Here is a 27,836-nt window from a genome sequence, read left to right on the forward strand (position 1 = left end):
AAGGGTGGTGTCATCTGCATATCTGAGGTTATTGATATTTCTCCCGGCAATCCTGATTCCAGCTTGTGCTTCTTCCAGTCCAGCGTTTCTCATGATGTACTCTGCATAGAAGTTAAATAAGCAGGGTGACAATATACAGCCTTGACGTACTCCTTTTCCTATTTGGAACCAGTCTGTTGTTCCATGTCCAGTTCTAACTGTTGCTTCCTGACCTGCATACAGATTTCTCAAGAGGCAGGTCAGGTGGTCTGGTATTCCCATCTCTCTCAGAATTTTCCACATTACAAGATATCAAACATAATTCCCTATATATATACAATACAGTAATTCTTATTTGCTTACCTATTTCATACATGCTAAGTCACTTCAGTCATGTCCAACTCTTTGTGACCCCATGGACTGTAGCTCACCAGGCTTCTCTGTCCATGGGATTCTCCAGGTAAGAATACTATAGTGGGTTTGCCATTCCCTACTCCAGGGGATCTTCCTGACCCAAGACCCAGGGATCAAACCTGGATCTCCTGCATTGCAAGCAGATTCTTAACCACCGTCTGAGCCACCTTGGGAATCACATTTTATGTATAGCAGTGTGTTCATCTTATACTCCTACTTTCTCTCTCTCCTTCCCCCAAGTTTGCTTTCGGTATCTGTGAGGCTGCTTCCGTTTTGTAAGTAAATTCATTTGTCTTTATTTAGATTCTACAAAAGTGATAGAATACTAGTCTTTCTGTCTTACTTTATATGGTAATCTCGGGTCCATCTATGCTGCTGCAAAAGGCAGTATTTCATGTTTTATGGCTGATTAATCTTTCACTGTACATACGTACCATCTTTATCCATTCATCTGTCAATGGACACTTTAGGTTGCTTCTTGGTTATTATAAATAGTGCTGCTATGAACACTGGGCGGGGGGTGGGGTGGGGGTTATGTGTATCTTTTCGAATTATAGTTTTGTCCAGCTCTGTGCCCCAGAGTGAGATAATTGTATTATATGGTAGCTCTATTTTTAGTTTCTGAACCTTCATATTGTTTTCCTGTGGTGGCTGTACCAGTTTACATTCCCACCAACAGTATAGGAGGGTTTCCCTTTCCTCCGTACCGTCTCCAGCATTTGTTGCTTGTAGACTTTTTGAAGATGGCCATTCTAACTGGCGTGATGTGATACCTCATTGTAGTTTTGATGGGCATTTCTCTAACAGTTAGTGATGCTGAGCATCTCTTCATGTGCCGATTAGCCATCTGTGTATCTTCTCTGAACAAGTGCCTATTCAGGTCTTGTGCCCCCTTTTTTGACTGGGTTGTTTCTTTTTTGATATTAAGCTGTATGAGCTGTCTGAATATTTTGGAAATTAACCCCTTGCAAGCTGCACTGTTTACAAATATTTTCTCCCATTCCACAGGTTGTCTTGTTTATGATTTCCTCTTGTGCAAAAGCTGTTAAGTTTGATCAGGCCCCATTTGTTTATTTTTGCTTTGGAGGCCTGGGAGATTTTCTAGTATTAGTATTTTAGAACTGATTGGGCTTCCCTGGTGGCTCAGTTGGTAAAGAATCTGCCTGCAATGCAGGAGACCGCCTGCAATGCAGAAGACACGGGTTCGATCCCTGGGTCAGAAAGACCCCCTGGAGAAGGAAATGGCAAGCTATTCCAGTATTCTTGTCTAGAAAATCCTGTAGACAGAGAAGCCTGGCAGGATGAAGTCCATGGGGTCACAAAGAGTCAAATACGACTGAGTAACTAAACCACACCATTTTACAATCAGGGTGTGCTTCTTAAGAAACAGTGGTAGGTACATGGGTTCTTGTTCAATGTTTTTCTTTTTATATTGTATTAAATATTGAATAATGTCTAAAAAAGAAAAATACATTGCAGAACTATTCTGGCTTCCACTCTTCTGGAGTCCCTGAGCAGAAGGCTGTGTACAAGCCCCTCACCCTCATGACTGTGGAAACAGGGACCCTGAGCTAGCAGGACTGCAACACCACGTCCATAAGCTAAGAACACCTGAGAATGTGGGGGACCTGGGTTAAATGCAGATTCCTGACTTCCCCCAAGCTCCAAAAAGCAGTTTGCAGAGAGAGGCAAAGCATGGGCATCTGCATTTTTAACAAGTTTCCTGTGCAATGCTGATGCCAATTAGTATTTGAGAACTGAGCCGCCAGTGAATGAGACTGGCAGGAAGGGACCTCTGTTCTCCACATGTCAATCCAGGGTCTCACACTTATGGACTGGAGTGCAGACAGGAACTAACTAGCTCAGAAGAGCAGGAGGGAGCAAGTTTTAATTACACACAGAGAGCAGTCACAAGAGAGACGCACCAAGAAGCTCCTCCACTCTTTACCACCATCCAACCTCTAGCGTCAGGAACCAAGACTGGTCAAGCCAAGAAGCCACAAGTGAGCCAAGTGTCTTGACAGACCTGAATTCACAAAAGTCAGTCTTGGTTGAGCTCAAGGTTCAGTTTCACAATCAGCTCCTACCTATGGCTGTGCTACAAGGAGAAGGCAGGCTCTGAAGGGACCTGTCTGCCTCTTTCTTACAGCTTCCACTCTCCCTCTAAACCTTGCTTTTTGCTCACCCAGTGCCCCGAGGTTTGGATCCTTATACCTTCCTAAGCATTTACCTCAGGCCTCCTGCTGTAAGCCTTTTGTCTATTTTCTAATCCTCCCAAGGGTGAAGCTATTCCAGTTTTATTGGAGGCTGGGTCGCTAGCCAAGGTCACACAGTGAGAAGGGAGCTGACACCAAGGATCTGAAATTGAAAGCCCAGGCTACCCTAGGTCTCTCAGTACTGCCAAAGACAGATACTTGTTTGAGATCCCAAAGGGCTCCAGCTCAAGCAGACCCTACAAGGGACTGAAGCCATCAGTACCAGAATCCACTTCTCTGAACCTATTAGCTCATCTGCCAAGCAAGGATAATGCCATTTAGGGCAGGGGACAGGGGCAAAGCACAGCCAAGAATCAGAGCACTCTTTATTGTGACGGCTCTAGGGTGGCCTGTAACCCAAAGGCCTGGGCTCTGGATACACCAAGCCCAGGAGAATTCTAACTCCTCCAGCAGATGAGAAAGGGGAAGATGGAGGAAACTGCAGAGATCCCACAGGACAAAAAACAGACTAGAGAGAGAGAAAGGGAAGTAGAAAAGCAGAGGTTTTGTGTAGGCCCTGCTTCAGGGCACAGGGGAGAGCTGAAGAAAGCATAAGCTACCCATTCAGGTAAATTACCCTTTCTGTATCCTTCGTGACTAATCGGTTCATAAGGTCTCCCTCATCCATCACTGCATCTAAGTCTCACAATATCAGTTTGAGGTAGGAAGGGTGGACATGGTTCTCCCCAGATGACACAATAAGACAGAACTGAGACTCAGTGAGCTTCCTGGTTTGTTCCAAGAACATCAATTTGTTTTTAAAGATGTCGGCCCTGGGCTCCTGCCACTCTATTATGAAACATGACCACTGACATGAGGGGTTTTGTGTGCCAGGCACTAGAGAAGTAACGGTAAACAAGACAGTCCCTATCCTCTGAGGGCTCAGTTTATATAAAGCTTTAATCTGAACTCTACCTGCAACTGCTTTATCTAAACTGCTTGGGATGCTGTACTGAGGAACCTCAGTAGACAGACTCAGGAAAAGCCTGTGATCAATTAGCAATGTCTGTTGCGAACAGGAGAAGGGACAGAAGTCACAAACGTATTTATAATTCCAGTTTGGTAACCACTGAAAAATGCTCTTCATCTCAACAACCATTCAGCCCATACTACGTACTGTGGATATAGACGTGGGTGAGACTGACAAGGATCCAGCCCAAGAAACCGATGACTGACATGAGAGCTGACATGGGTGGTGGCGGATTCAATGCACTTTCCCTTCAGGGACCACTCTGTCCTCATCCCAGGTTAAGACCTGCAACCCTTAGATCTGGTCTCTTTCAGAGATTAAGGCAAGGCCCAGGAAAAACAAACTGCAGAAACACAAGTGAGAATTACAGAATGGATACCTCTGGGGAAAGCTCACTGGGCTGCTCCATCCCCATGGTCAGCCCACATCCCCCACTCCGCTTCACCACCAGTAGCCGGACAGTGGAATGGTTAAGAATGAGCCTGGGCTCGAGTTCCAGCTCTGCCACTCCCATCTCAGTGACTCTGGATTTCTGTAAATGGAAACAGTTTCTAACCTACTGGGATTCTGAGGATTAAATGAGTTGCTATTTTTTAAGTACTTGGGGAAGCACGTACGTCTTTGTTATGTGTTAGCTATTATTTGGAAGTTTAGGTATCTCTGGTAAGACTACTGACAAATTTTTCTACCCCATCTCACTCACTGGTGAGCCTGCTACTGCTAAGTCACTTCAATCGTGTCGAACTCTGTGCGACCCCATAGACGGCAGTCCACCAGGCTCCCCTGGCCCTAGGATTCTCCAGGCAAGAACACTGGAGTGGGTTGCCGTTTCCTTCTCCAATGCATGAAAGTGAAGTCGCTCAGTCATGTCCGACTCCTAGCGACCCCATGGACCGCAAGCCCACCAGGCTCCTCCTTCCGTGGGATCTTCCAGGCAAGAGTACCGGAGTGGGGTGCCACTGCCTTCTCCACTGGTGAGCCTATTAGGTACTTAATCCCAGATGTTTCTTAGCATCCCCCCCCCCCCCGCATCCTTCCAAGAACCATGTTTTAAGCTCTGTCTTGAAGAGTAAGGTGGGGCTTCCATGCACGGGGTGGGGGGGGGCTGTTTTTAGGAAATTGAGAGCATTTCTAAGCAATACCTCCTCCATTTGAGCAGGTTTTCCCTGGCCTTTTCAGGGCTCAGGGTGTATCAACAGCTGGCCCAGTGTAGGGAAGAAAGCTAAAGGCTTGTGTCTGGAGGACCAAGTCAGAGCATCTGCACTAGGTCACCTTGGGGCGCATGCTTCTAGGTGTAGTCCTCTTCTAACCTCCACTCTGACAGCACCAACCACTTGAAGGGCATGTCTCTACCCTTGAATAAACAAGGCAGAAGACAGAACCAGCACAAGCATCCTGATTCCTTTGGTGCCACCCAGGAGACTTTGGTTAACAGATGACCTCAGCTTTCTGCAAAATGAGAAGTGATCAGATGGTTTCCAAAGCCAAACTGCACTCTGACCTTCCTCAAGTTTAGGATCTCCAACGAGCTGCCACCTCAGAGAAGCAAAGGCAGTGATGAAACAAGTCAGGGGCTGGAACGGGGAAGACCTGGAATGGCAGAGAGCATCCCAGAGGAACTGGAAGCCCAGCTGCAGCCAACAGAGAACTTCAGCAGCCTCTCCACTCCCAGCCAGAAGTCTAGCATTTCCAGACTGCCCTCACACTCCTTTCTCCTGCTCAGCAGACAAACTGCTATGCCCAGGGCAGTTCGATAAAGTCAAGTATCCTTCTACAAATGGTTATGGAGCTATAATACTATCAAGCCCTTAAGTATGACTGTCACTGTACTAAATGTCTCCCTTGCAATATCTCACTTAATAATAGACTGACGCTTATCTTCTTTTTACTCTCCTGGATTTTTTCCTTATTTGTTGTGCTTTAAACGGGTGGGAGGACTAGCTCTGCCAGTTTTTAATTCTGACCCTGGGCAATTCCCTTCATCTCCATGACCCTATAGAGAAGGAATTTCTCCATAAAAGGGGGCCAATTACTACCCACCTCAAGGGCACTGTGAGATAAGAATAAAGAAGTGTTTCGTAAAGTTTTAAGGTCTAACCAAACGCAATACCAACTGTTCCAACCAAGGACTTGATGAGTAAGACTACACCCCAGGAGTAATCAAGGATGGTGGCTTAGAATCCTCAGCTCTGGCAGTCCACCTTGGACAGTGTCCCACCTCAGCTCCTCAGAGCTCCCAGAGGAGTACAAACCTGCCAACTCCTGGTACCTGAAGCAGACCCCTCCCAGCCTTTGAAGGCCTGGCTCAGGTCTGCTGGGTGCTACAGTAACGGGACAGGAAGACTGGATATCCTGAATCTACCTAGCCTTCAAAACCCCAATCATCAAAAATCTGACCACCTTTATCTGAAACCCAACCCAGGGGCTGCTCCTCATCCCAGCCCTCCTATAAAGAGGCAGAAGCAGGCTAGTGATATGCCTAGAATGCAGCCCCTTTTTACAGGCTGAAAATCTGAGGCAAAGATTTGGGTTTCGGGAAAGAAAGGAAAAAAAAAAAAAGAAACCAAGCTCCTACAAACCTCAGACCTGCTAAGAAATGAGGTTCTTCCCACGAAAGTAGTCTCGTGTGAAACTGGCCCTGCACTAGGGCAATAGCGCTGTTCAACAAACTGACCAATTATTTAGAGATTTCTAAGTCCTGACCTCACCCAGGCCATTCCACACATGTTCCCTTCTGCACTCACTCTGGCCCTGTTGGTTTTTGTCCCATTGCTGGTTAGCCTCCACTGGGGATGTGCTGTGGGCTTCGTGGGCATCCCAGGACAAACCCAAGTGGAGAGCTCTGCCCAGCTCTTACTGGTTTCCTTTGTGCTCTGGCTAGTCGCAAACCGAAGCAGTAAGCTGTTGGAAGTAAGCTGAGTGTGACTGAAAGAGCACTGAACCGGGCACTGGAGTGCTGGGTTTTAAATGCTGCACCCTGTACAACAGCCTTGGTCAGTAGCTTCTCCTGTGTGGGTCTGCTTCCCTCAGCAAAAGAGTGGTGTGCGTGCGCTCACACACAGGGTACAGCTAACTCTAGGTGCCTGCAGGGGCAGTGGAAGAGCAGGGGCTCCAGCAGAGAACCAGAGCACATGCATCTGCACGGGCAGTAATGAAGTACTGGCCAGCTCCCTAACCTTCCTCACCAGAAAGACGTGACCCTCCTTACCAAGGCTGCTTTGAGGGTCCTAAGTGCCTTTGAAAGCCTCTATTTCTAAGTCGGGGAAAAATTTTGGCTCACAAAATATTACAGCCCTATTTTTTTAAAAGGTGTGTGCATGTATAATACATACAAGATATACATGTGTGTGACTCAAGAAGAAAAAATCTAGAAATATGCTGTCAAATACAGTAGTCACTAGCCACATGTGAACACTGAATACATGTAGCCAGTCTAAACTGAGAAGCAAGCACATTAAGTAAAAGTATAAAAGATATACCAGATTTCAAAGACAGTGTAAGAATAATTTTTATACTGATTAAATGCTGAAATGAAAATATTGTGATTATCTTGGCTGGGTTATATTAAGTTGGTTTCAACTTTCTTTTTAAAAATATGGTTACTAAATAGTTTTTAGTTATATATATGGCTTGCACTGTATTTCTATTAGGCAGCAACTGATCTAAAAAGGTATAATTGCTTAGTAGTATTTATGGCGGTTGGTGGAACAGATTATGAAGGGATTTATTTTCACTGAAACATACTTGGACATCTTCCTACAATGAACTGGTGCTGCTTGAATAAGCTGAAAAGATTTCTCTTTCAAAAGAAGTTAAAAGACTCAACACAAAATAGTATTTCCCATCCCTTTTGATAACCCAGAGCCTGAGAGCTTCCCAATGCCCGCAGAGAGTGGTCCCCAACCCCTCCCACTGGCTGGGAGGCCATGCCCAAGAAACCACAAGGTCAGCAGGGCTCTTTCCAGCAGGCTGCACGTGGCCTGACAGAGCTGAAGAGGAACATCTCTTGAGGGAAGAGGGGCCAGGGCTCCCCAGCAGAATCAGAAGTTCCAGGGCCTGGCTCATACCCACTGATGGTGGCCACAGTGGGCAAAGCTGGAACTTCCAGGCTGGGCCACCAGAGCCTGCAGATCTCTGAAGATCTGTGTGGGCCCTCTCTCTCCCAGAAAGTGTTTTTCAGGTGAAGTATGTATACTTCTGTGGTCCAGGAGAATGCAAACCCAGATTGTAAGTAAGGCAGAAGTCTGGATTCAGTCTGCCATGGGCTGGAATCCCAGCTACTAACAAACTACTATGCAGCCTTGAGCAAATTACTGAACCTCTCTGAACCACGGTTTTCTGGTCTGTAAAGCAGGATCAGGACTGTAGGAAGATCCCACAGGAATGTGAATATTAACCAAGATAATGAACAAGATGTGTGTGATGTCTTTGTTCATCACGAGAGAAGTGGAAGCTCTGGACAATCTGTCCTGGTTCCCTGGGGCATGTGTCTTCAACAAGGCAAGCTACCCCTGAGGTAGGTTTGAGGACCCCCAGCTAAGCCCAAGGGCAAGATAAAGGCACATCAGCAAAGGATGGACAATGCATTCATGAGCACGGGATCCAATCCCTCCATACAAGTTGTGAGAGTCGAAGGTCCAGCCAGGAGAAATGTGAGAGCTGGGCTGAAATCAGAACAGGGATCTCCAGACTTTCAGCTCTGGCAGTTCGCTCTGACCCCACCCTGAAGTCCTTACCTCAAATAAAAAAGCCACTCTAGTTTCCAACAAATCAGGAACAGAAAACTGTGACCAACAGAGCCCACATAGAGCCCATTCCCCATCTCCAGGCCTTACCATGCCTGAGCCCATGCAACTCCCCTCCCCCTCGAGGATGGGGCCTGGGACAGGGCAGGGAAGTCGGAAAACACTCACACTCCTCCTGGCTCTGGGGCCAAGAGACTCCTGGACAGTATGAGAAGAGAGGAGGAAGTAAGAAATAGCAATCAGAAAACTTCCTCTTAAAGTGACCTAGTCTGGAGGAGGCAAGAACAGGACATTAAGTTAGTCAAATGGCCCAAGGCACTATGCCATCATCTCTTCCTTTCCATCTCTTTTCTGGATGACTGCAGCAGTTTCTCCAGGGGTTTCCCTGCTTCTAACTTGGCCCTTCTGCCCCACCTCAATCCACTCTGCACAGAATGGAGAAATCAGCTCCTGCCACCTCCTTCCTTGCTTTCGGAACAGCACCCAAACTTCCTAAGCTGGCCTCCAAAAGCCTCTCAGGTCAGTTCCTTAGAGAACACTAAACTCATTCCCCACCTAGCACCTGATATTCCTCATCAGCAGGCTCCTTATCAATCCCATCTTGGCCCACCCTTAGAGGTATTTGCTGACACCCTGATTGAAGCTACCCTCACCCACACAATCCCAAATCCTTCTCTCTTAGTTACTGTTTCTTTAACAGCGTTCACCACTATCAGAAACTGCCAAGTAGTACTAGAGATGGCAGCAAACCGACATTCCTCCCACTGAAAAGCAGGACCCATGTCCCCTCCCCTTCCTTCACAGAGGGATCTGTGACTTCTACCAACACAGTGTGACAAAAGTGACACTGTATCAGCGCTCGGGCCCAGGACCTGAGAGCCCCAAGCCACTGTGTATGGATACCAAGTCCTACCACTTGGAAAATCACAGTGGTGGAGAGGACACCTGAAGGCACTCCAGTTCCAGATGAACCCAGCCTTCTAATCACCCTGTCAAGGTTGCAAACATGTTGAATGAAGCTCTGGTGGGCCCTGCAGACCAGGACCTGCCACCTCTATCACTGTCATGTAGAAAAGAAGAATCGCCTGGGCGAGCCATTTTCAACTCCTATCCCATGAAATCACAGAATAAAAGGGCTGTTCTTGATACAACTAGTAGCTTCCCTATTCCTCCCAACACCCCAGGAAAGATGGCCACGTGCCCTGCCATGTCATCCACCACACGGTGAGGTGTAGCTCCAGGATCTTGCTTCAGACATGAACGCTCCCTCCATGCATTAAACCACCGACTACTGTTGCTGACTCCAGGCTCTTTCTTAGGTCTTGAAGCTGGGCAACAGAGGCCCTGCAGGCCTGTGAGGTGCAGTCCAACCACTATCAAAGAAATACATAGTGTGACAGGTTAGTTAATCTTCAGTGGAGACCTCGTCTTGGTCTCCAAAACACCAAAATCACAACCAAATGCTTAACCACCACCACCAACACAAAAAACCTGCTCAATTCAGTTCAGTTTGGTCACTGAGTCGTGTCCGACTCTTTGTGACCCCATGAATCAAGGCAAGCCAGGCCTCCCTGTCCATCACCAACTCCCAGAGTTCACTCAAACTCATGTCCATCGAGTTGGTGATGCCATCCAGCCATCTCATCCTCTGTCGTCCCCTTCTCCTCCTGCCCCCAACCCCTCCCAGCATCAGGGGCTTTTCCAATGAGTCAACTCTTTGCATGAGGTGGCCAAAGTATTGGAGTTTCAGCTTTAGCATCATTCCTTCCAAAGAAATCCCAGGACTGATCTCCTTCAGGATGGACTGGTTGGATCCCCTTGCAGTCCAAGGGACTCTCAAGAGTCTTCTCCAACACCACAGTTCAAAAGCATCAATTCTTTGGCACTCAGCTTTCTTCACAGTCCAACTCTCACATCCATACATGACTACTGGAACCATAGCCTTGACTAGACAGACCTTTGTTGGCAAGGTAATGTCTCCGCTTTTGAATATGCTATCTAAGTTGGTCATAACTTTCCTTCCAAGGAGTAAGAGTCTTTTAATTTCCCAGCTGCAGTCACCATCTGCAGTGATTTTGGAGCCCAAAACAATAAAGTCTGACACTGTTTCCACTGTTTCCCCATCTATTTCCCATGAAGTGATGGGACCAGATGCCATGATCTTCGTTTTCTGAATGTTGAGCTTTAAGCCAACTTTTTCACTCTCTTTCACTTTCATCAAGAGGCTCTTTAGTTCCTTTTCACTTTCTGCCACAAGGGTGGTGTCATCTGCATATCTGAGGTTATTGATATTTCTCCTGGCAATCTTGATTCCAGCTTGTGTTTCTTCCAGCCCAGCGTTTCTCATGATGTACTCTGCATAGAAGTTAAATAAGCAGGGTGACAATATGCAGCCTTGACGTACTCCTTTTCCTATCTGGAACCAGTCTGCTGTTCCATGTCCAGTTCTAACTGTTGCTTCCTGACCTGCATACAGGTTTCTCAAGAGGCAGATCAGGTGGTCTGGTGTTCCCATCTCTTTCAGAATTTTCCACAGTTTATTGTGATCCACACAGTCAAAGGCTTTGGCATAGTCAATAACGCAGAAATAGATGTCTTTCTGGAACTCTCTTGCTTTTTCCATGATCCAGCAGATGTTGGCAATTTAATCTCTGGTTCCTCTGCCTTTTCTAAAACCAGCTTGAACATCTGGAAGTTCACAGTTCACGTATTACTGAAGCCTGGCTTGGAGAAATTTGAGCATTACTTTACTAGTTTGTGAGATGAGTGCAATTGTGTGATAGTTTGAGCATTCTTTGGCATTGCCTTTCTTTGGGATTGGAATAAAAACTGAACTTTTCCAGTCCTGTGGCCACTGCTGAGTTTTCCCAATTTGCTGGCATATTGTGTGCAGCACTTTCATAGCATCATCTTTCAGGATTTGAAATAGCTCAACTGGAATTCTATCACCTCCACTAGCTTTGTTCATAGTGATGCTTTCTAAGGCCCACTTGACTTCACATTCCAGGATGTCTGGCTCTAGGTGAGTGATCACACCATCGTGATTATCTGGGTTGTGAAGATCGTTTTTGTACAGTTCTTCTATGTATTCTTGCCACCTCTTCTTAATATCTTCTGCTTCTGTTAGGTCCAGACCATTTCTGTCCTTTATCGAGCCCATCTTTGCATGAAATGTTCCCTTGGTATCTCTAATTTTCTTGAAGAGATCTCTAGTCTTTCCCATTCTGTTGTTTCCCTGTATTTCCTTGTATTGATCACTGAGGAAGGCTTTCTTATCTCTCCTTGCTATTCTCTGGAACTCTGCATTCAGATGCTTATATCTTTCCTTTTCGCCTTTGCTTTTCGCTTCTCTTCTTTTCACAGCTATTTGTAAGGCCTCCTCAGACAGCTATCTTGCTTTTTTTTGCACTTCTTTTCCATGGGGATGGTCTTGATCCTGTCTCCTGTACAATGTCACTGGTAGAACCTACCAACAAGATACTCTACATCCAAAGACAAAGAAGCCACAAGGAGATAGCAGGAAGGGTGCGATTGAGACAAAATCAAATCCCATACCTGCTGGGTGGGTGACCCACAAACTGGATAACTATTATACCACAGAAGCTCTATCACAAGAGCGAAAGTTCTGAGCCGCACGTCAGGTTTCACAGCCTGGGAGTCCAGCAATGACAGAAGGAGCCCACAGAGAATCCGGCTTTGAAAGCCAGTAGGGTTTGATCTCAGAAATTCCACAAGGCCGGCGGAAAGAGAATCTCCATTCTTAGAGGAGGCACACAAGGTCACACGCACACCAGCATCCAGGGCTGTTTTTTGTTTTGTTTTTTTATTTACTTGGGTGTGCCGGGTCTTGGTTGCAGCACGCGGCATCTCTTAATTTTCCTTGCAGCATGTGGAATCTTTAGTTGCAGCATGCAAACTCTCAGTTGCAGCATATGAGATCTAGTTTCCTGACCAGGGATTGAACCTGGGTCCCCCAAAATGGGAGTGCAGAGTCACTGGACCACCAAGGAAGTCTCTCCAGGGCTGTTTTTTTAAGCTACCAAGCTTTGGGGTGATTTGTGAGGCATTAACAGATAACTAGAACTACCCTGCTGGCTTACAGCGTCACTCCACTAGCATGTAAACTATGAGTGCAGGCCTCTTCTGTCTTATTTCTGTCAATATTGCCAAGGTCTAACTAACACTTGGGTTACTGAAATAAATTTCTTAAATAAGCGATTTTCACTTTGGTGGCAGCCAAATTAGTTCTTTCCAGACAAACAAAGGTTAGGCTCAAGTCCCAGCGCTTCTCTAGACAAGCGTGAATACTCTGAATACTCAAGAGACTCTCCTGAGGGGACTTTCCCGGTGGTCCAGTGGTTAGGTTTCTGTGCTTTCACTGCAGAAGGCACGGGTTCAATCCCTGGTCAGGGAACTAAGATCCTGCATGCCAAGTGGCCAAAACCTCCCTCCCCTAAAAGAGTTAATAGTTCCAGGCTGCAGTGTCAATTTGGGCTCTTTAAAATTCTTTTAAAAAGAGACAAGCTCTTTCCCTACCCACCCCTCTAGCCCATGCACCTTGGCAGGCCCCCCCGACTGCCCCAAATTAAAGGGGGAAGAGAGCTCAGGCCTCCCTTCCCAGGTGTCCTTTCCGGGACTCCCCCCGCCCTTTTCAGGGGCCAGCGGTGCCCCAGTGCTGAGCAACAAGGCGAAAGTGGAGCAGGAGCTCATATTCTGAGGAAAGCCCAGAGGCCGCCAGGGTGGGTCACGAATTAAAAGGGGATATTTGAAACCCTCTGTGGCAAATGAGCGGCATATGATGCTTATCTGATCTGCCAGGACGTAATTCCAGAGTAAAGGTTATGGATAGGCATATGACAGTGAAATGGCACTATATGTCAGGAAGACATATACGATCTGAGAGTAAAAACTTCCCAAATATCTATGGGAGGAAATCACAGTCTAATGTGATTCTCAAAATCACACCTGCTTACTGTAAAATATCTGCTAATTGTGTCACACACGCACACATACACACTAAATAAAAAAAGACAATCTCTGGAGATGGGCTGGTTTACTGTTTCACTGAACTGGTTGATACTTGCACTGTGGCCTCCACCAGGCCTAGGCTCAGTCTCAGGGCCAGAAGGGGAGTCTTAGCAACTGCCCCTTCTAACCAGGTTCAGTACGTCAGGATCTTCTCAACAACATTCCTGCATGAGCCATCACTGTGTGCACACTGATGGGGGCACTCACCTTGATCCAGAACTCCCCAAAAGCCTAGGGCAGGATGAATGCCTAAGCAGAAGAATCCCACAGCCTTGGGCAAGATCTTGGGGATGACACTCTAAAGCTGGTCCAGTCATGTGGGGGGAGAGCAATCCCCATCAGATAAAATCTTCCTCAAACCAGAGACCTAACCTCCAGTTTGATATACAGAACTTAATCCCGTGGGAAAGGACCTTGAAAAGTCTTTTGGCTTGACCACTTTCATTTACAGAAAAGAGAAAGGAAGTCCAAAGAGGTTCAGTCAGCCACCCAAGGTGTCTCAGCACATGAGTCAAATCTCTGGGACTAGAAAGCTGGTCCCTAATTCTCCTGCCCTATCCTACAGGGCTCACACCCACCAGTGCCACAGAGAAGCTTCTTTTCAATGTCGGCTGCCCCAGAGTGAATTTAGCGCTCCCGTGAGCTTTAGTTCCACTGCCCGAAGAGTAGGATCAAGAACAGGCAGGCACAAGGCCTCTAGCCAGCATCCTCCCCATTCCCCTTAAGGCAGTAACATCTGCTTTAGCTGCTCTCATACCCAAAGGTTATCTGAGCTAGAAGGGGCCTTGGAGAATGTTAGCACAGATGCTGGAAAGGGAGTGAAGTCTCACCGGGGCCTAACATAACCGTGTTTCCTTGACAAGCCAACTCTTCAGCGTTCAGAAAGCTTTCCCTTACTGCCCTGGGTCCTCAGGCCAAAATGCCCAGAGTGTCCTGTCTCCCATTATATCCACTCTTCCTCAGAAAGATGGATAAGGAGACCCCCTCCAGGACTGCAATTCCTGCCCGTGAACTCTTCCCCACCCTCTCCTCTCTGATTCTCCAATAAGGACATGCCTCAGCTTGTGGGTTGGACAGACTGCTGCCCCCCTCCTTTGTATGATAAAATACACAAGAGTCTGAGCCCACAGGCCTCACACAGGTGTCCTAGACTAAAGGAAGCTAGATCCCACCGCTAGATGTGTGCGTCATAAAGGAAGGAACAGAGGTTCAGTGTGGCCAGGTCTTCTCATTTTTTTCCGTAACAATTTTATTGATATAATTCACATTCCATGCTATTGACTCATTTAAAGTAGACAATTCATTTTTTTTTTAATATCCAGAGTTTAAGTTTTAAAAGAAAAACCAAAAAATCTCTAGGTTCCCAGATACATTTTCTTGATTTTAAAACACAGATAGATGCTTAAGTTGTTTTTAAATGGAAGGGTGATCAAACTCTGTCAGGAGGCTGAACTGGATCTGAGGTGGTAAGCAGAGTGAATATACATTTGTAACTTCTACCTTTTAAGACAAAAGTCCCATCATGGCTTTTGTGTCTTGTTTACCCCTGAATTCTGGAGCCTGATACCTAACAAGTTCTCAAAAATTTTCAGAATGAATCAATCTAGAAAAGTACTTTGCCAATTTACAGCTGCAGAACCCTACAGCAAACTGCCATCCAAACTCTGTAAGTACTATCACCACGACAGGAACCCAGGACCTACAGTGGCAGCCAAATTCATTGAGAGCACTGCTAAAAGTTACTACTTGCCCAGAGTCAAAACCTACTGACCCTCCACCTCCCACCTGCCATCAGAACTTTACCTGTAGGGCCAGACTTGAAGGAGGAACAGACTTGAAGCAGGTCTGTTCAAATGCTGTACTTCAGAACAACCACACTGCCACCCACCCCAAGCTTTGATGGTCTGGGAAAAATTATCCTAGTTTCTCAACCATCCCCTCCTCACAGTAAGAGGCATGCGTCACAGTGAGCAGCTGCCTCCCTGTGTTCCTAATTTCCTGTCTCTCTCCCACTCCCCAGAAGTAGCATCCAGGGGGCTCTCACCATGGCCAAACTCCGCCCCCTACACTCGGCTCCACTGCGGACAAAACCCAAACTAGGTTATTCCATCCACATAATTCGCCTCTCTTCCTCGTATCACTTTAAGTAAGTAAGTAAGTCACTCAGTCGTGTCCGACTCTTTGCGACCCCATGGACTGTAGCCTACCAGGCTCCTCTGTCCATGGGATTTTCCAAGCAATAGTACTGGAGTGGATTGACATTTCCCTCTCCAGCAGATCTTCCTGACCCAGGGATGGAACCTGGGTCTCCCACATTGTAGACAGATGCTTTACCGTCTGAGCCACTATCACTGTAAAGATATATAAAGAACAGGAAAAGCAAGGAGACCTCCACTCCCTCAAACAAATTCAAAGCTGCAGAAAGATACCGAAGATGGAGCGGGAGGGTTTCACTGCAAAGCACCTGAGCTGTCCTCTCACCAACATTCTACCACTAGGGCACTCCCAAGTGCCGCAATGTGGGCTTCTCGTGGCAGGATTATAGCCCCCAGGGACTCCTCAAATTCCCCTCCACTATGAAGTTGTGTACCAGCCTAGGGCAGGTAGGGGGAGCTGGCTCTAAGTGATATGGGCTGCCTTCCTGTGTATCCCCAGCACCAAGCAGCAGGGTAAAGGGGTAGAGAGGACCCAGGAAGACAGAAGACTTCTGCATTTGATTTCTGTTAGCAAAGTGAAGACCTGGATCAAATTCAAGACCTCAAAAGAGGAACCGTCAACACTCTCAGAGCGATCACCACTTGTTATTTGCCAAGCTTCAGCTAAGCACTCACCTTCACCCAGTGCACACTCACTGTGATCCTAGGACACGGGTACTCCAGTTATAACTCCACTTACTGAAGCCAGAAGTTACCGATCTATCTGAGGGCACTCACTCAGTAGGTGATTGGGCTTAACTCAAACTGGATAACTACAAAGTCAATGCTCTACTTCTTCCTCCAGAGGAGTGAAAACAAAACTGGAATAGAAGCAAAAAGACGTGGGTTCAAGTCTCAGCCGTACTCTGAACTGACTGTGACCTTGAGTAACTCTATTTCCTTTCTGGGCCGGAAGTAGCTACCCTGTAAACGAATGGTTTAGGTTCAAGGACCTCTAGGGTCCCTTCCAGCTGTAAATACTCCTCCTCTGAAAGGGAGATAAGGACATCTAAGCCTCTTTGTGCAGAGCATTAAGGACAGAGTTGATAACTGGCCACAAGTCAGGGTAAGCCTGGCTCTCAAAATCCCACTCTTCTCAGAAACTAAGACTGCCTATGGGCAGATGCAAACCCACTGTTAGCTCAGATGTAACAATGGCTCGAATTCAGCTGAAAGGAGGTGGCTCTGATGGGAAGAAAACCTTGTGCCCGTAGCTTATATGTGGCAAAGCCCACCAAGCCAAGCTGCACAGAGGCTGGTGGCAGACAGTCTAGATGCAGACCCAGGAAGTTCCCTGGGTTTTTTCCCAGGTGGAGGTGGGGACTCCTGTATGGAAGCCTGTCCCCCCGCCACTACTTCCACGGCCACTGCCTCCTCTTCCCGCCTAAACAGCTGCAGTAGTGCAAGTAAGATGGGGCTCTTGGCTCAAGTGTGGACTCAGCCTAGGCCAGTCACCAGCAACTGCATTCCAATTAAGCTGGCCTTCTGAAAGGTCAGAGAAATCCGATACACTGGAGTTGCTCCCCATCCTTGAAGGATGACAACCGGTAACTGTCCTACACCTACACTTCAGGAATGTCTCAGAAGTCTGCTCTCTTCTAATCTGGGAACCCTGCCCCACAGGATGAGACAGGAAACCCCAAATCTCCTATTCTTAACCTAAGAGGTTCTCCCACGTGGCCAAAGCAAACTTTCAAAAACAAAAATCTGACCCTCATTTAAAATCTTCTAAAGCTCTCCACTGCCTTCCAGTTAAAATCAGAATTTATACCACAGCCACAAGAACTACTCAGTTCCCTGAACCTCTCGGCCTTTCCTCAACCAAGAATGAGTCCTCTTTTCAGGTCTTTTCTCAGATAACTCTTACCTATCCTTCCCATTTCAGTTTAGCCACTGCTTTCTCCAGAAAAATTACTCTGACCTGGACTGAGCGGGGTGCCCCCTGCTGCACTCCCAAAGAATCCCACAGTCTTCTTACACAGCATCTTCCATACTGCATCGAGAATGTGTGTGCTCTCTGTCAACACAAATTTTTATTATTCACTATGGTATCCTCTGCGCCAGACTCAAAATATAAATGATGCTGCTAAAAGTATGAGATTCATCCATTCATTCACTAATTAAACCTTCACTGAGCTGCCTACTCTGTGCCAGGCATGTTTAGGTGCTGGAAATAAGCAGCGGTCAAATACCAAAGACCCTTATCCAACAGCGATAAAAACTAAAAAGAAACCTGAAGCAGGTAAGAGGGATGAGATACAGCATAAGGTGCATGCAGTCTGCAGGTTAATACAGAGTGGTGGGGGCAGGCCTCTCCATCCCAGGGAAGGGAACAGGAACCGGAAGAAGGTGAGGGCATGGTCCACGTGGCTATCTGGGGGAACAGCACTGAAGAATACAAGCCCTGGAGCACAACATGCTCCAGGAAAAGCAAAGAGTCACGTCGTTGGAGAGGGAAAGTGGTGAAGATGGAGTCAGAGCTCAGGTCAGGGCAAGGGCAAGGGCAAGGGCAAGGGCAAGTCTAGGGAGTCAGCTTAAGAAGATACTCAAAGGACTCTGAATTTTTACTCCACTATAGAAGCCGTGAGAGGACTTAAAGCAGGAGTTGACAGGACACCAGTTAGAGGCTCCTGCAACCTTCCAGGTGAGAAGCAATGGTATATGGACCAGACTGGCGGCCGAGGAGGTGGTAAAAACATTCACCTTTGGTCACAGTTGACCTGTTCTGGTCTCCTCTCCACATACACTAGCTCACTGAAACTCCTGATAACCCCAAAGTAAGTAATAGTGATATTGCAATTATCCTCTGTAATCTGCTCAGCAGGCGCTCTTTTTAGCCCCACTTCAGTTACCTGTTTACCTTTGGTCAGTTTTTAGAAGCCAAAAGGATGTCCTGGTAAATTAGATATAAGGTGACAGAGAAAGAGGTAGCAAGAATGACCCCAAGGTTTTTAGTCTGAGCAATGAGGACAGTTGCTTATTAACCTCTCCTGAGGCTCACGTTCCTCATCTGTGAAGCAGGGTTAAAAAAGAGTGCCTGCTGAGAAGATTACGAAGGATAACTGCAATATCACTATTACTTATCTTGGGGTTATCAAGAGTTTCAATAAGCTAGTGTATGTCAAAGGGAGACTAAAACCATACAGGGTTCCGGTGGACCATGTGTCGAGATGGCTCCCGGCAACTATGGGATTGAATTCAGTTCCTTGGGACTTCATTTAAAGGCAAGGCAAAGAAAAGGCTATCTGGAGTTGCTGGAATGTATGTCCAGAGGGGAAGGTGGTTACCACATCAAATATGGAGGGTTATACCAAGTTCCCTGAACACAGAGGCTCCATCTGGGTTTACCAGTAACACCTCAAACTAAAGTGGGTGAAGTTTCTCATTCTATGTCAGATTTATGTGGACAGTTTTACAAAGTTCATCATAAAAGCCCACATTCCTTACCTTTCACACCTAAGGCTTTGTCAGTCCAAAGATGCAGCCAGAGGAAAAGAGCTCATCAAGACTGTCCCTCTGATTCTGGGAAAATTCCTCATGGAGACACCCTGCTGCTGCTGCTAAGTCACTTCAGTCATGTCCGACTCTGTGCGACCCCACAGACAGCAGCCCACCAGGCTCCCCAGTCCCTGGGATTCTCCAGGCAAGAACACTGGAGTGGGTTGCCATTTCCTTCTCCAATGCATGAAAGTGAAAAGTGAAAGTGAAGTAGCGACTTCACTGGTCCGGAGTGATCTAAGGCAGTGGCCACGAGAGGACAGCCTTACTTGCTAGAGGTTCATAAAAGGAAATAAATTTTAGATACCTGGCTAATAAAAGGACGGGAAACAGGGTGAAGGGGCGAAGGGGTGGGTGATGGGATATCAATCAGAATGTGCTGTTTTTCCTCATGTCCAGCTCTTAGAGACCCCATGGACTGCAGCCTACCAGGCTCCTCTGTCCATGGGATTTTCCAGGCAAGAGTACTGGAGTGGGGTGCCATTGCCTTCTCCGGAGACACCCTAGGCTAACTCCAAATTATCAATCTTCACTTAGCAAAGGCATGGATAACCCCTCAGAATGGGTAATTACCACAAACTATTGACACATACACAGTCGATCCCCAAACAACGCAGGGGTCAGGGCACCAACCTCGAGCTCAGTGAGAAACCCACTTATAAGTTTATAGGCTGTGCCAGGCATCTGTTGCTGCTCTCATCTGCGGTTCTGCAACAGCAGAGAGGGTAGGACTAGAGTACTTACTGAGAAAAATCTACATAAGTGGATCCATGCAGCATGAACCCATATTGTTCAAGGGTCAACTCAACCTGGCTTTGGAACGCATCTTCCGGCATCTAAACCACTTACATCCGTGAGGGACATTTCAAGTCATGAACTGGGCCACCCCAGAACGAGGTATCAAGCTGACCCTCAGGCAGCCTCAGCACAGGGTTAGTCCCGTCGTGTTCTGACTGAAATCCCATCACCCACCCCTCTGCCCCTTCACCCTGTTTCCCGTCCTTTTATTAGCCAGGTATCAAAATTCATTTTCTTTTATGAACCTCTAGCAAGTAAGGCTGTCCTCTCCTGGCCACTGCCTTAGATCACTCCGGACCAGCCAGGGAAGTTTGGGAGCCCTTTGCAGGCCCCAACACCCTAATCACCTGCTTCGAGGTTGTCTTGGATTTTGCAAACAGGGGCAGTCCCATCCTGCAAGCTCTCCATGTTAGAGAGGTTTTGTGGTTTCAGGTCCACTGCTCCGCCTCCTCTCCCTCCCTTTGGGAGGGAAAGAGTGCTGAGTAACAGCTCTAAAATGCTTACTCTCACCTAAGTCCCACTGCAGAGGCAGTGGGTCAGCCAAGAGACTCCGCCCCGCAGGGAGGTTCAGAGTTCAGATCTACAGAGACCACCCCCTACCTGCCCAGGGCCCCAGACCACCTCCAAAGCACCTCTCCCTCCCCAGCAGGCGTTATCTCCCAGTGAGTGTAAAACTCAAACACCCTGCCCAGATCAAGGGACAGGTTCCTGGGGAAGGCCTCCTTCCCTTCTCCCCTTCAGAGGGTGTCCCGATTGTGTGCTTTCTTTACAAGAACAGAAAGTGGTCTCAACTACAGGAAAAGAGCTTTAAGCCCTCCTTTATAAAGGCCAACATAACAGTGCTTCACCAAAAGGTGTACAATATAACTAGCTATGGAGTTTAAAACAAATAAAAAAAACCATACTGCCATTATTACACTTGACAGATAATTTCCTAATATCTATACTTTCAAAATTTCTTCTTGTATAACCTGTTTGTTTGAATCAGGATTCAAACATGATCCACACAAGGCATCTGACTGATGTCTCAACTCTTCAACCATAACAGTTCCCTCTTTTAAAAATGCTTATTTACTTTTTAATTGAAGCGAATGTACAATAATATAATAAGTTGCAGGTGAAATATAAGTCATGAGTTTTAAGTTACACTCCATTTATGGCTTCCTTGATGGCTCAGTAGTAAAGAACCCACTTCCCAATGGAGGAGATGTGGTTTAGTTCCTAGTTCAGGAAAATCGCCTGGAGAAGGAAACTGCAACCCACTCTAGTATTCTTGCCTGGGAAACCCTATGGCCAGGAGGAGTCTTGTGGACTACAGTCCATGGGGTCGCAAGGAGTCATACACTACTTAGCGACTGCTGCTGCTGCTGCTGCTAAATCGCATCAGTCATGTCCGACTCTGTGCGACCCCATAGACAGCAGCCCACTAGGCTCCTCTGTCCCTGGGATTCTCCAGGCAAGAATACTGGAGTGGGTTGCCATTTCCTTCTCCAATACGACTGAACAACTCCACTATGCTTATTATAAAATACTGGCTTATACCCCTTGTTTGTACAAGACATCCTTGTAGCCTTATTTTGTACGTAATAGTTTGTACCTCTTAACCTTGTACCTCTTAACCCCGCATCTCAACGCTGCCCTTCCCTCCTCCCCTCTCCCCACTGGGAACCACCAGTTTATTCTCGATGAGTCCGTTTCTGTTACACTCACTAGTCTTGTTCTATTCACTTATTTATCTACGCTGTGCTATGCCTCCGTTGCTCCAAGTGGCCTTTCTCTTGCTTCGGCGAGCAGCGGCTGCTCCCTAGCTGCAGTGCACAGGTGTCTCTTGCAGAGCCCAGGCTCCACGGTGCGCAGGCTTCAGGAGTTGCAGCGCTCGGGCTCAGCTGCTCCATGGTGCGTGGACTCTTCCTGGACCAGTGACTGAACCCGTGGCCCCTGCACTGGTAGATGGGAGTCTTATCCACTGTGCCACCAGGGAAGTTCTTGCTGTATTTTTTTAACGCCACTTATTTGCTAACAAAATAATCTGTCCTGTAGTTTCTCACGTTCAAAAACTGAATTAACTGCTACCTCATGGTCCATCAACGTATTCTTCTATCCTCACAGATGTATGATTCTGTTAGACGTGGGTTCAATTTTTATTTGGCAGACACAATTTTTACAGACAGCACTGTGTACTTTCTATTATCACATTCACTGTAAGGCACCTAATGCCTGGCTGCTACACAGGCTGCTCCGATATACACCTCCAAGCAACTGGCTTAGGTTCCTAAAGCCACAAAAGTGTCTCTCCAGCCTTCACAGAACTTGGATTCAAAACTGAACTTCTTAACCACAATTGCAGATACAAACATACACATATAAAAAGCTCTGCTTTGTAAAAATTGTGAATCACTGCTATATACCCGAAAATTACATAAACATTATAAACCAAGTATATCTCAATTAAAAACAAATCAAAAAGCTCTACTTTGGTTTCTTTTGTGGGGAAGGGGTTTATCAGAGAAAAAGTGCTTTTGATAGTAAAAATACTAAAGACATTTAGACCTATTCCAATTCCCTTATTTTACAGATGAAGAAACACAAGCTCAGAGAGAGTATGGGGGTTGCTAACGCCCACAAAGTTGGACACAAGCAGAATTACAAGCAAAATGAACACCTCTAATAATGGTTATGATTTATTACAGCTAGCACTTATCAGATGCTCTGTACTTGACATTAAGCTAAGTATCACACTAAATATTTATGAATCAGTTACTATCACTATTCCCGTTTTGAGGATGAAGGAACAATGGCTTAGAGAAGCTGAGTTATTTACCCAAGACTGAACAGGAAGTTAGGAACCAAGTTGGGACTCAAAATTACAGACTGTGTAATTCCAAGGAGCCAGGGTCTGAAGTAGCTCTGACACATGAGGTCTTCATGCAGTGAAGACTGACTGACACCCTAGATCCCTGCCAGTGCCCCACCTAGCTCACCAGCTGTGGGACTGGTGGGGAAGGAAGATGGGAAAGGGCCCAAACGCAGGAAGGACATGGAGACTTCGAGTGGAGGTTTATTTGGGGCCAGTTCAGTGTGGCACAAGATTCCTGGGGTTGGCCATGGGTTAGCTGGGATTATAATCCTTTTTTGTTTCATGCCACCAGTTAGCTGTACTTCAAAGGGACATAGGAAAAAAAAAAAAAAATGATACCCAGAATATAAATGTGCAAGTCTCAGACCCTGACGCCAACTTTCCTTTAAAGAGAAATGAAGAAAAAGATCACAGAAGTGTCACACAATCCACCCACTTATTCCCTGCTAGGGGTGCTGGAAGTTTGTGGGGATAATGCACTCTCAAGTCTCTACCTACTACATGTATACCAGCCACAGCAACTTTTAAAAAGCTTTTAACACAGCAAATGTTTAGTTCAGTTAGACTCGGCTTTGCCCACAGCCCTAAAGAGCACATGCACACTCTGTCAAAAGCTAATTTTTACGAAAGGCAGATAAACTAAAACTTATTTTAAAAACATTTGTTGCAACACATTCCAAAGTAAAAGTAGGCAATTGTTTGAATCATCCCATTTAAGATTATCCATACTATGTCCTTCATGTCTGTGGAGAAGCAAAGGTCTACTTTTAAGGAGACAGATCCCATATATTTCAGGGAGTACTGATAAAATACCAGAAAAGGAAAATACACCATTCTCCAACCCCCTGAATTTTACAGGTGGAGAAAACGGAAACCCAGAACAAGGCCCAGGAAATCCCAAAGTTTTAGTCTTCCACAGTACAACAGCAAACACATGCCAGGCACCAGACTAAATACTTGACACGTACCATCACAGTGAATGCTCACAATGCTCGAGGCAGATAAATTACTTTATTTCTAGAATATAACGAGGAAGCTGAGGCACAGAATGGTTAAATTATCTTGTCCAATGAAGCACAGCTAAGCAACTGGCATTAGAACACAAGTTTTGACATCAGAACCTTTGCTATCTTCTTCATTAAAAAAAAAAAAAAAAATTCGGCTGTGCTAGGTCATCGTTGCCACACACAGGATCTTTGCTGCAGCACATGGGATCTAGTTCCCTGACCAGGGATTGAACCTGGGCCCCCTCCACTGAGAGTGGGGAGTCTTAACCATCACAGAAGTCCCTCATTTCTTCTTGTAAATGAGACATCCTGCCTCTCTCATACTTAAAGAGTTGTGGCTAGAATAAGGAAAAGAAATTTTAATGTTTTCAAAACATTCTAAGGGAGAGAAATACAAAAAGCCAAAATGCAAATCCCAAGACTTAAAACCACTAAGACAGACACTTAAACCAGAACAGAGAGCCCCGCAAGAAAGGGGGGATATCACAAAACATTTTTTATTACTAGTTACTGAGTGTGTCTCTTAAAGAACTAAAATACTAGCATCTGAGCCAAAAGGAGAGCTAAAAATAGGCGTTTGCAGAAAGCTTTGGAAAGCTTTTGGCTTACTTAGGAGGCACCAAAAACATATGCATCACAGAACACAAAATTTCCCCAAGACCACACTGCCACTCCACTGGTGTCACATTTAAACTTGTCCAAATAAAATCAGGGCTGGAAAAGGGCCTTAGTGATCCATGTAAATTTCAAAGAAAGGGCCACTATCTACCCTGAACACAAAATTCCCCTTCAAAAAACATTCAAGCCCTAACAACAGGCTTAAACAGAGAAGCTACTGGATTAATTCAGATTTGTCTGTCGAAGACTATTCCGAAGGTTCAATACTAACGAGCAGACAAGACACTTCCTCGCCTAACAAGAACAGAGTAAGTCTACTGGACTTAGAATTTTGCTTTGGGCACTTAAAGCAAGTTGGCTTTTCTATTCAGAGGTAAAGGCGAGATGCCAGCCAAGCTGTCTTCTTCCCACGATCAATAACCCCGGTGACGCACCCTACCAAGGGCCCCTAGACTTGCACAAAATGCCAGCTCAGATATCCAACACCACCTGATGTCATGGCTGATTTAAAACCCACAACGCAGGTTCACCATTAGCAGAGCAGCAGCAGCCAGAGTGAGTAGCCCCATTTAAACTTCTGAGGAGTGCTCTCTCCTCCGGATGATTATACCCTGAGTTTAAAGAGGGGGGAAGGACCAAAGAGTATCTTCAAATTGCTTTTCCTCCCTCCGTGGGTGGATCAGGAGAGATTTGCAAGAAAATGGAGATTTCAGCACTGCCCTTTGCATAAGAGGGTTCTGGAAGGAAAAGGGGGGGAAGGGGAGGAGGGCAAAAGGAAGAGAACACGGTTTGAGGTACTATTAGTAAACGCCAAAGGTCCCCTCCCCCAAATGAAGCAATCTTATAAAGAAATAAAAATTACAACATGCCATTTTCAGAATTCGGTGTTCTGGTTTCCCTGGGACTACGAGGGATTCTATTCCCTTGAATGTGAAAGCATTAAGCTGCCCTTTCAACTTTCCCCATTTTGATGGTTTAAACCAGTCAGTCTCAAGCAGAAGGGGAGGAGTTCTGAAAAAGCCGTAGGGCTATGGCCACAGGCCATCGTAGTAGCTCCAATTGGGTTTTAATACCGGCTCACTGCAAGAAGATCCTGAACCCAAGAATCCAGCCCCAGGGTGTCTCCACGGGCCCGCAAAGGGAGCAGGGCGGGCGCGCCCCCCACCAAAGGCGACGATCTATTTTCGGCAAAGGAAGGCCTAGCGGAGACTCCATATTCCTTACCCTCCTTCCCCCACCAACAAGGCTCTGCGGGGACTTCCCGCACACCCACCTCCCCCGAGAGGCCGGGTCCGAAAGGACCCGAAGAAGTCGAGGAGGGAGAGGGAGGGCGCGCCGCTCGGCGGTCACATGCCGCCAGCCGCGCGGGGAGGCACCACGTTGTCCCGGCTGCGGAGGAATGCCGGGAAGGGGGGACGCGCACTCACACCCGCGCACACGCACACTCCCGGCCGCGCCGCCCGCACCCGCCTTCCGCCCGGAGCGACGCGGCGACCGCCGAACGCCCAGGCCGAGTGGCCGCGAGCAGCCCGCGGGCCGGCGGCGCGGCGCATGGCGCCCAACTGTCACCCGCCCGTCCGGCCTGGCCCGGCCACTCCCTCCCCCGCCGCCACACGCCCCTCAAGTCGCTGCATGCCCCCTTACTCGCCTCACATTTCCCCTCACTGGACGCCCCGCACACTCGCCATCCGGCTCCCTCACAAGGCGGAAGGTCCCCAGGATCAGGCGAGGGAAAGCACCGAATTCAATGACACTTTGGGTTTCCTCTTCTCCCCATTCTCCCCGTAACCGACCCCTCGAGCCGTCGCCCACGGCCATTCTACCGCCTAACACCATCTACTCGAGAACAAACTTGTTAACTTTTAAATCCCGAATCTGTGTGGTCGGTATGCACTCATCGCCGGGCGTTTTGCTGCCTATGACATATACTCATTAAACATTTACAACACAGGGACGATAGCAACGCTACCAAAACGAGGAACACGGGGCGGGGGGACGGAGGGGGCTTCCCGAGGAAGGTTCAGGCAAGAAACCGTCTCTCACACAGACACGCGGTGGGGGCGGGGGGGAGGGCCCCTTTCACCGAAACCAGCGCCCACCCCTCTCCCCGCGAGATAGGCCGGGACCACGCCGTTGCCCACTAACCGCTGCGGCCCAGGCGGTGGCCGTAGCCTCCTGGAGGCCGGGCCCTGCGGCAGGGGCAGGTTCCCGAGTGTGCTGGGGAGGCGGGGGGGGCAGGGCACGGCGACCTGAATTAGCCAGGAGATAATGAAAAAAAAAAAAAAAAAAAACCCGAGTCACCACGACCCACTGTGGCGGACCCCCGGGCCCTGGAGGCCGCTGGGGGAGGGGACGCCTATGTCCCCGGAAGAGGCCCCCGGTCCCGGAATACCAAACGGAGACCCACCTGGAGGAGACTGTCCGTTCACGGTGGCCAGGACCGGCGGCAGCGCGTTCTTAGTCCACGGGTTCACCTTGGGCGGAGGGGCCTCCACGAAGTCTCGGCGCCCGGCGCCCGCGGCTCCAGCAGCTCCTCCGCCAGCGCCCGGCTCGCCGCCGCCGCCCTCCTCCCCGTCGCTGACGGCCAGGCCCTCGGCGCCGGGCGGCTGCGGCGGCCGCGGGCTCTCGCGCTCCAGCTGCCCGGTGCCTTCCCTGTGCTGCTTGGCGCAGGGCGGCCGAGGTCTTCGGGTGCCGCCGTCCGGCTCCCCGCCTCCGACGTCGTTCGCCCCGGGCTCGCCCTTGCCCTCGGGCGGCGGCAGCGGCTTCTTCCTCACCAGACCCCCGTGATCTTCGGCCTGCAAGAGCGGGGCGCCCCCCGGCAGCAGCGGCTCCACCTGAGTGGCCATCTGCGCGCCCGCCCCCCCGGAGAAGCCGGGCGCGCCCGAGGCTGCCTCCCCCGCCTCGAACTTGGCTCTCAGAGAGCCCGCGACGCCTTCCTCCGGGGCGCTGGGCCCCAGTCCCGGCGGAGAAGGGTCGGGGTTCACGCTAGGCGCGGCCCCCCCTCCCGGTCGGATGCAGCCGCCGTAGATCCAAGGCCCGCTGGCGGGGCGGGGGGGGGAGGAAGGCCCCCCACTCTGCGGTCCAGGCCTCCTCGGCGCGCGTCCCCCCCCGCCCGTTCCTCGCAAGGGGCCCCCACCCCGAGCCTGGCAGGCTTCTCGTCCCGTCCCTCCCTCCCCCCCGCCCCCGGGGCGGCCCGGGCTTCCCGGCACGGGGGCTGCAGCAATATGGACGGACGGGGGAGAGGCGCGGCGAGCCGAGCTGACCACGCGATCCGCGGCAGGCGGCGGGCGGGCGCGCGCCTCGCGACGCAGCGGGCAAGGGGAGGGGACGGCGCAACGGGGGCGCGCCCGCCGGGGCTGGCCCTGGGCGACGGGCGGGCGAAGGCGGCGGGAGCGCGCGCGCAGGGCCTCGCGGCCCCGCCCCTGGCCCCGCCCCTGGCCTCCGATTCCTCGGCGCACCTCCCGGGCTGGTG

At 48.5% G+C, this 27,836-nt stretch overlaps 1 protein-coding gene across 1 annotated transcript in view; it reads right to left on the reverse strand.

Moving 5' to 3' along the window:
* LARP1 (La ribonucleoprotein domain family member 1) overlaps positions 1 to 27,523 on the reverse strand; it is a 61,721-nt gene extending 34,198 nt beyond the window's left edge. Inside the window, exon 1 of the mRNA XM_018050127.1 lies at positions 26,772 to 27,523. Coding sequence (XP_017905616.1) covers positions 26,772 to 27,210 — 439 coding nt within the window. The 5' untranslated portion in view covers positions 27,211 to 27,523. The remainder of the gene's footprint in view (positions 1 to 26,771) is intronic.

This window comes from Capra hircus, chromosome 7, assembly GCF_001704415.2.
Source record: "Capra hircus breed San Clemente chromosome 7, ASM170441v1, whole genome shotgun sequence".
NCBI lineage: Eukaryota > Metazoa > Chordata > Mammalia > Artiodactyla > Bovidae > Capra > Capra hircus.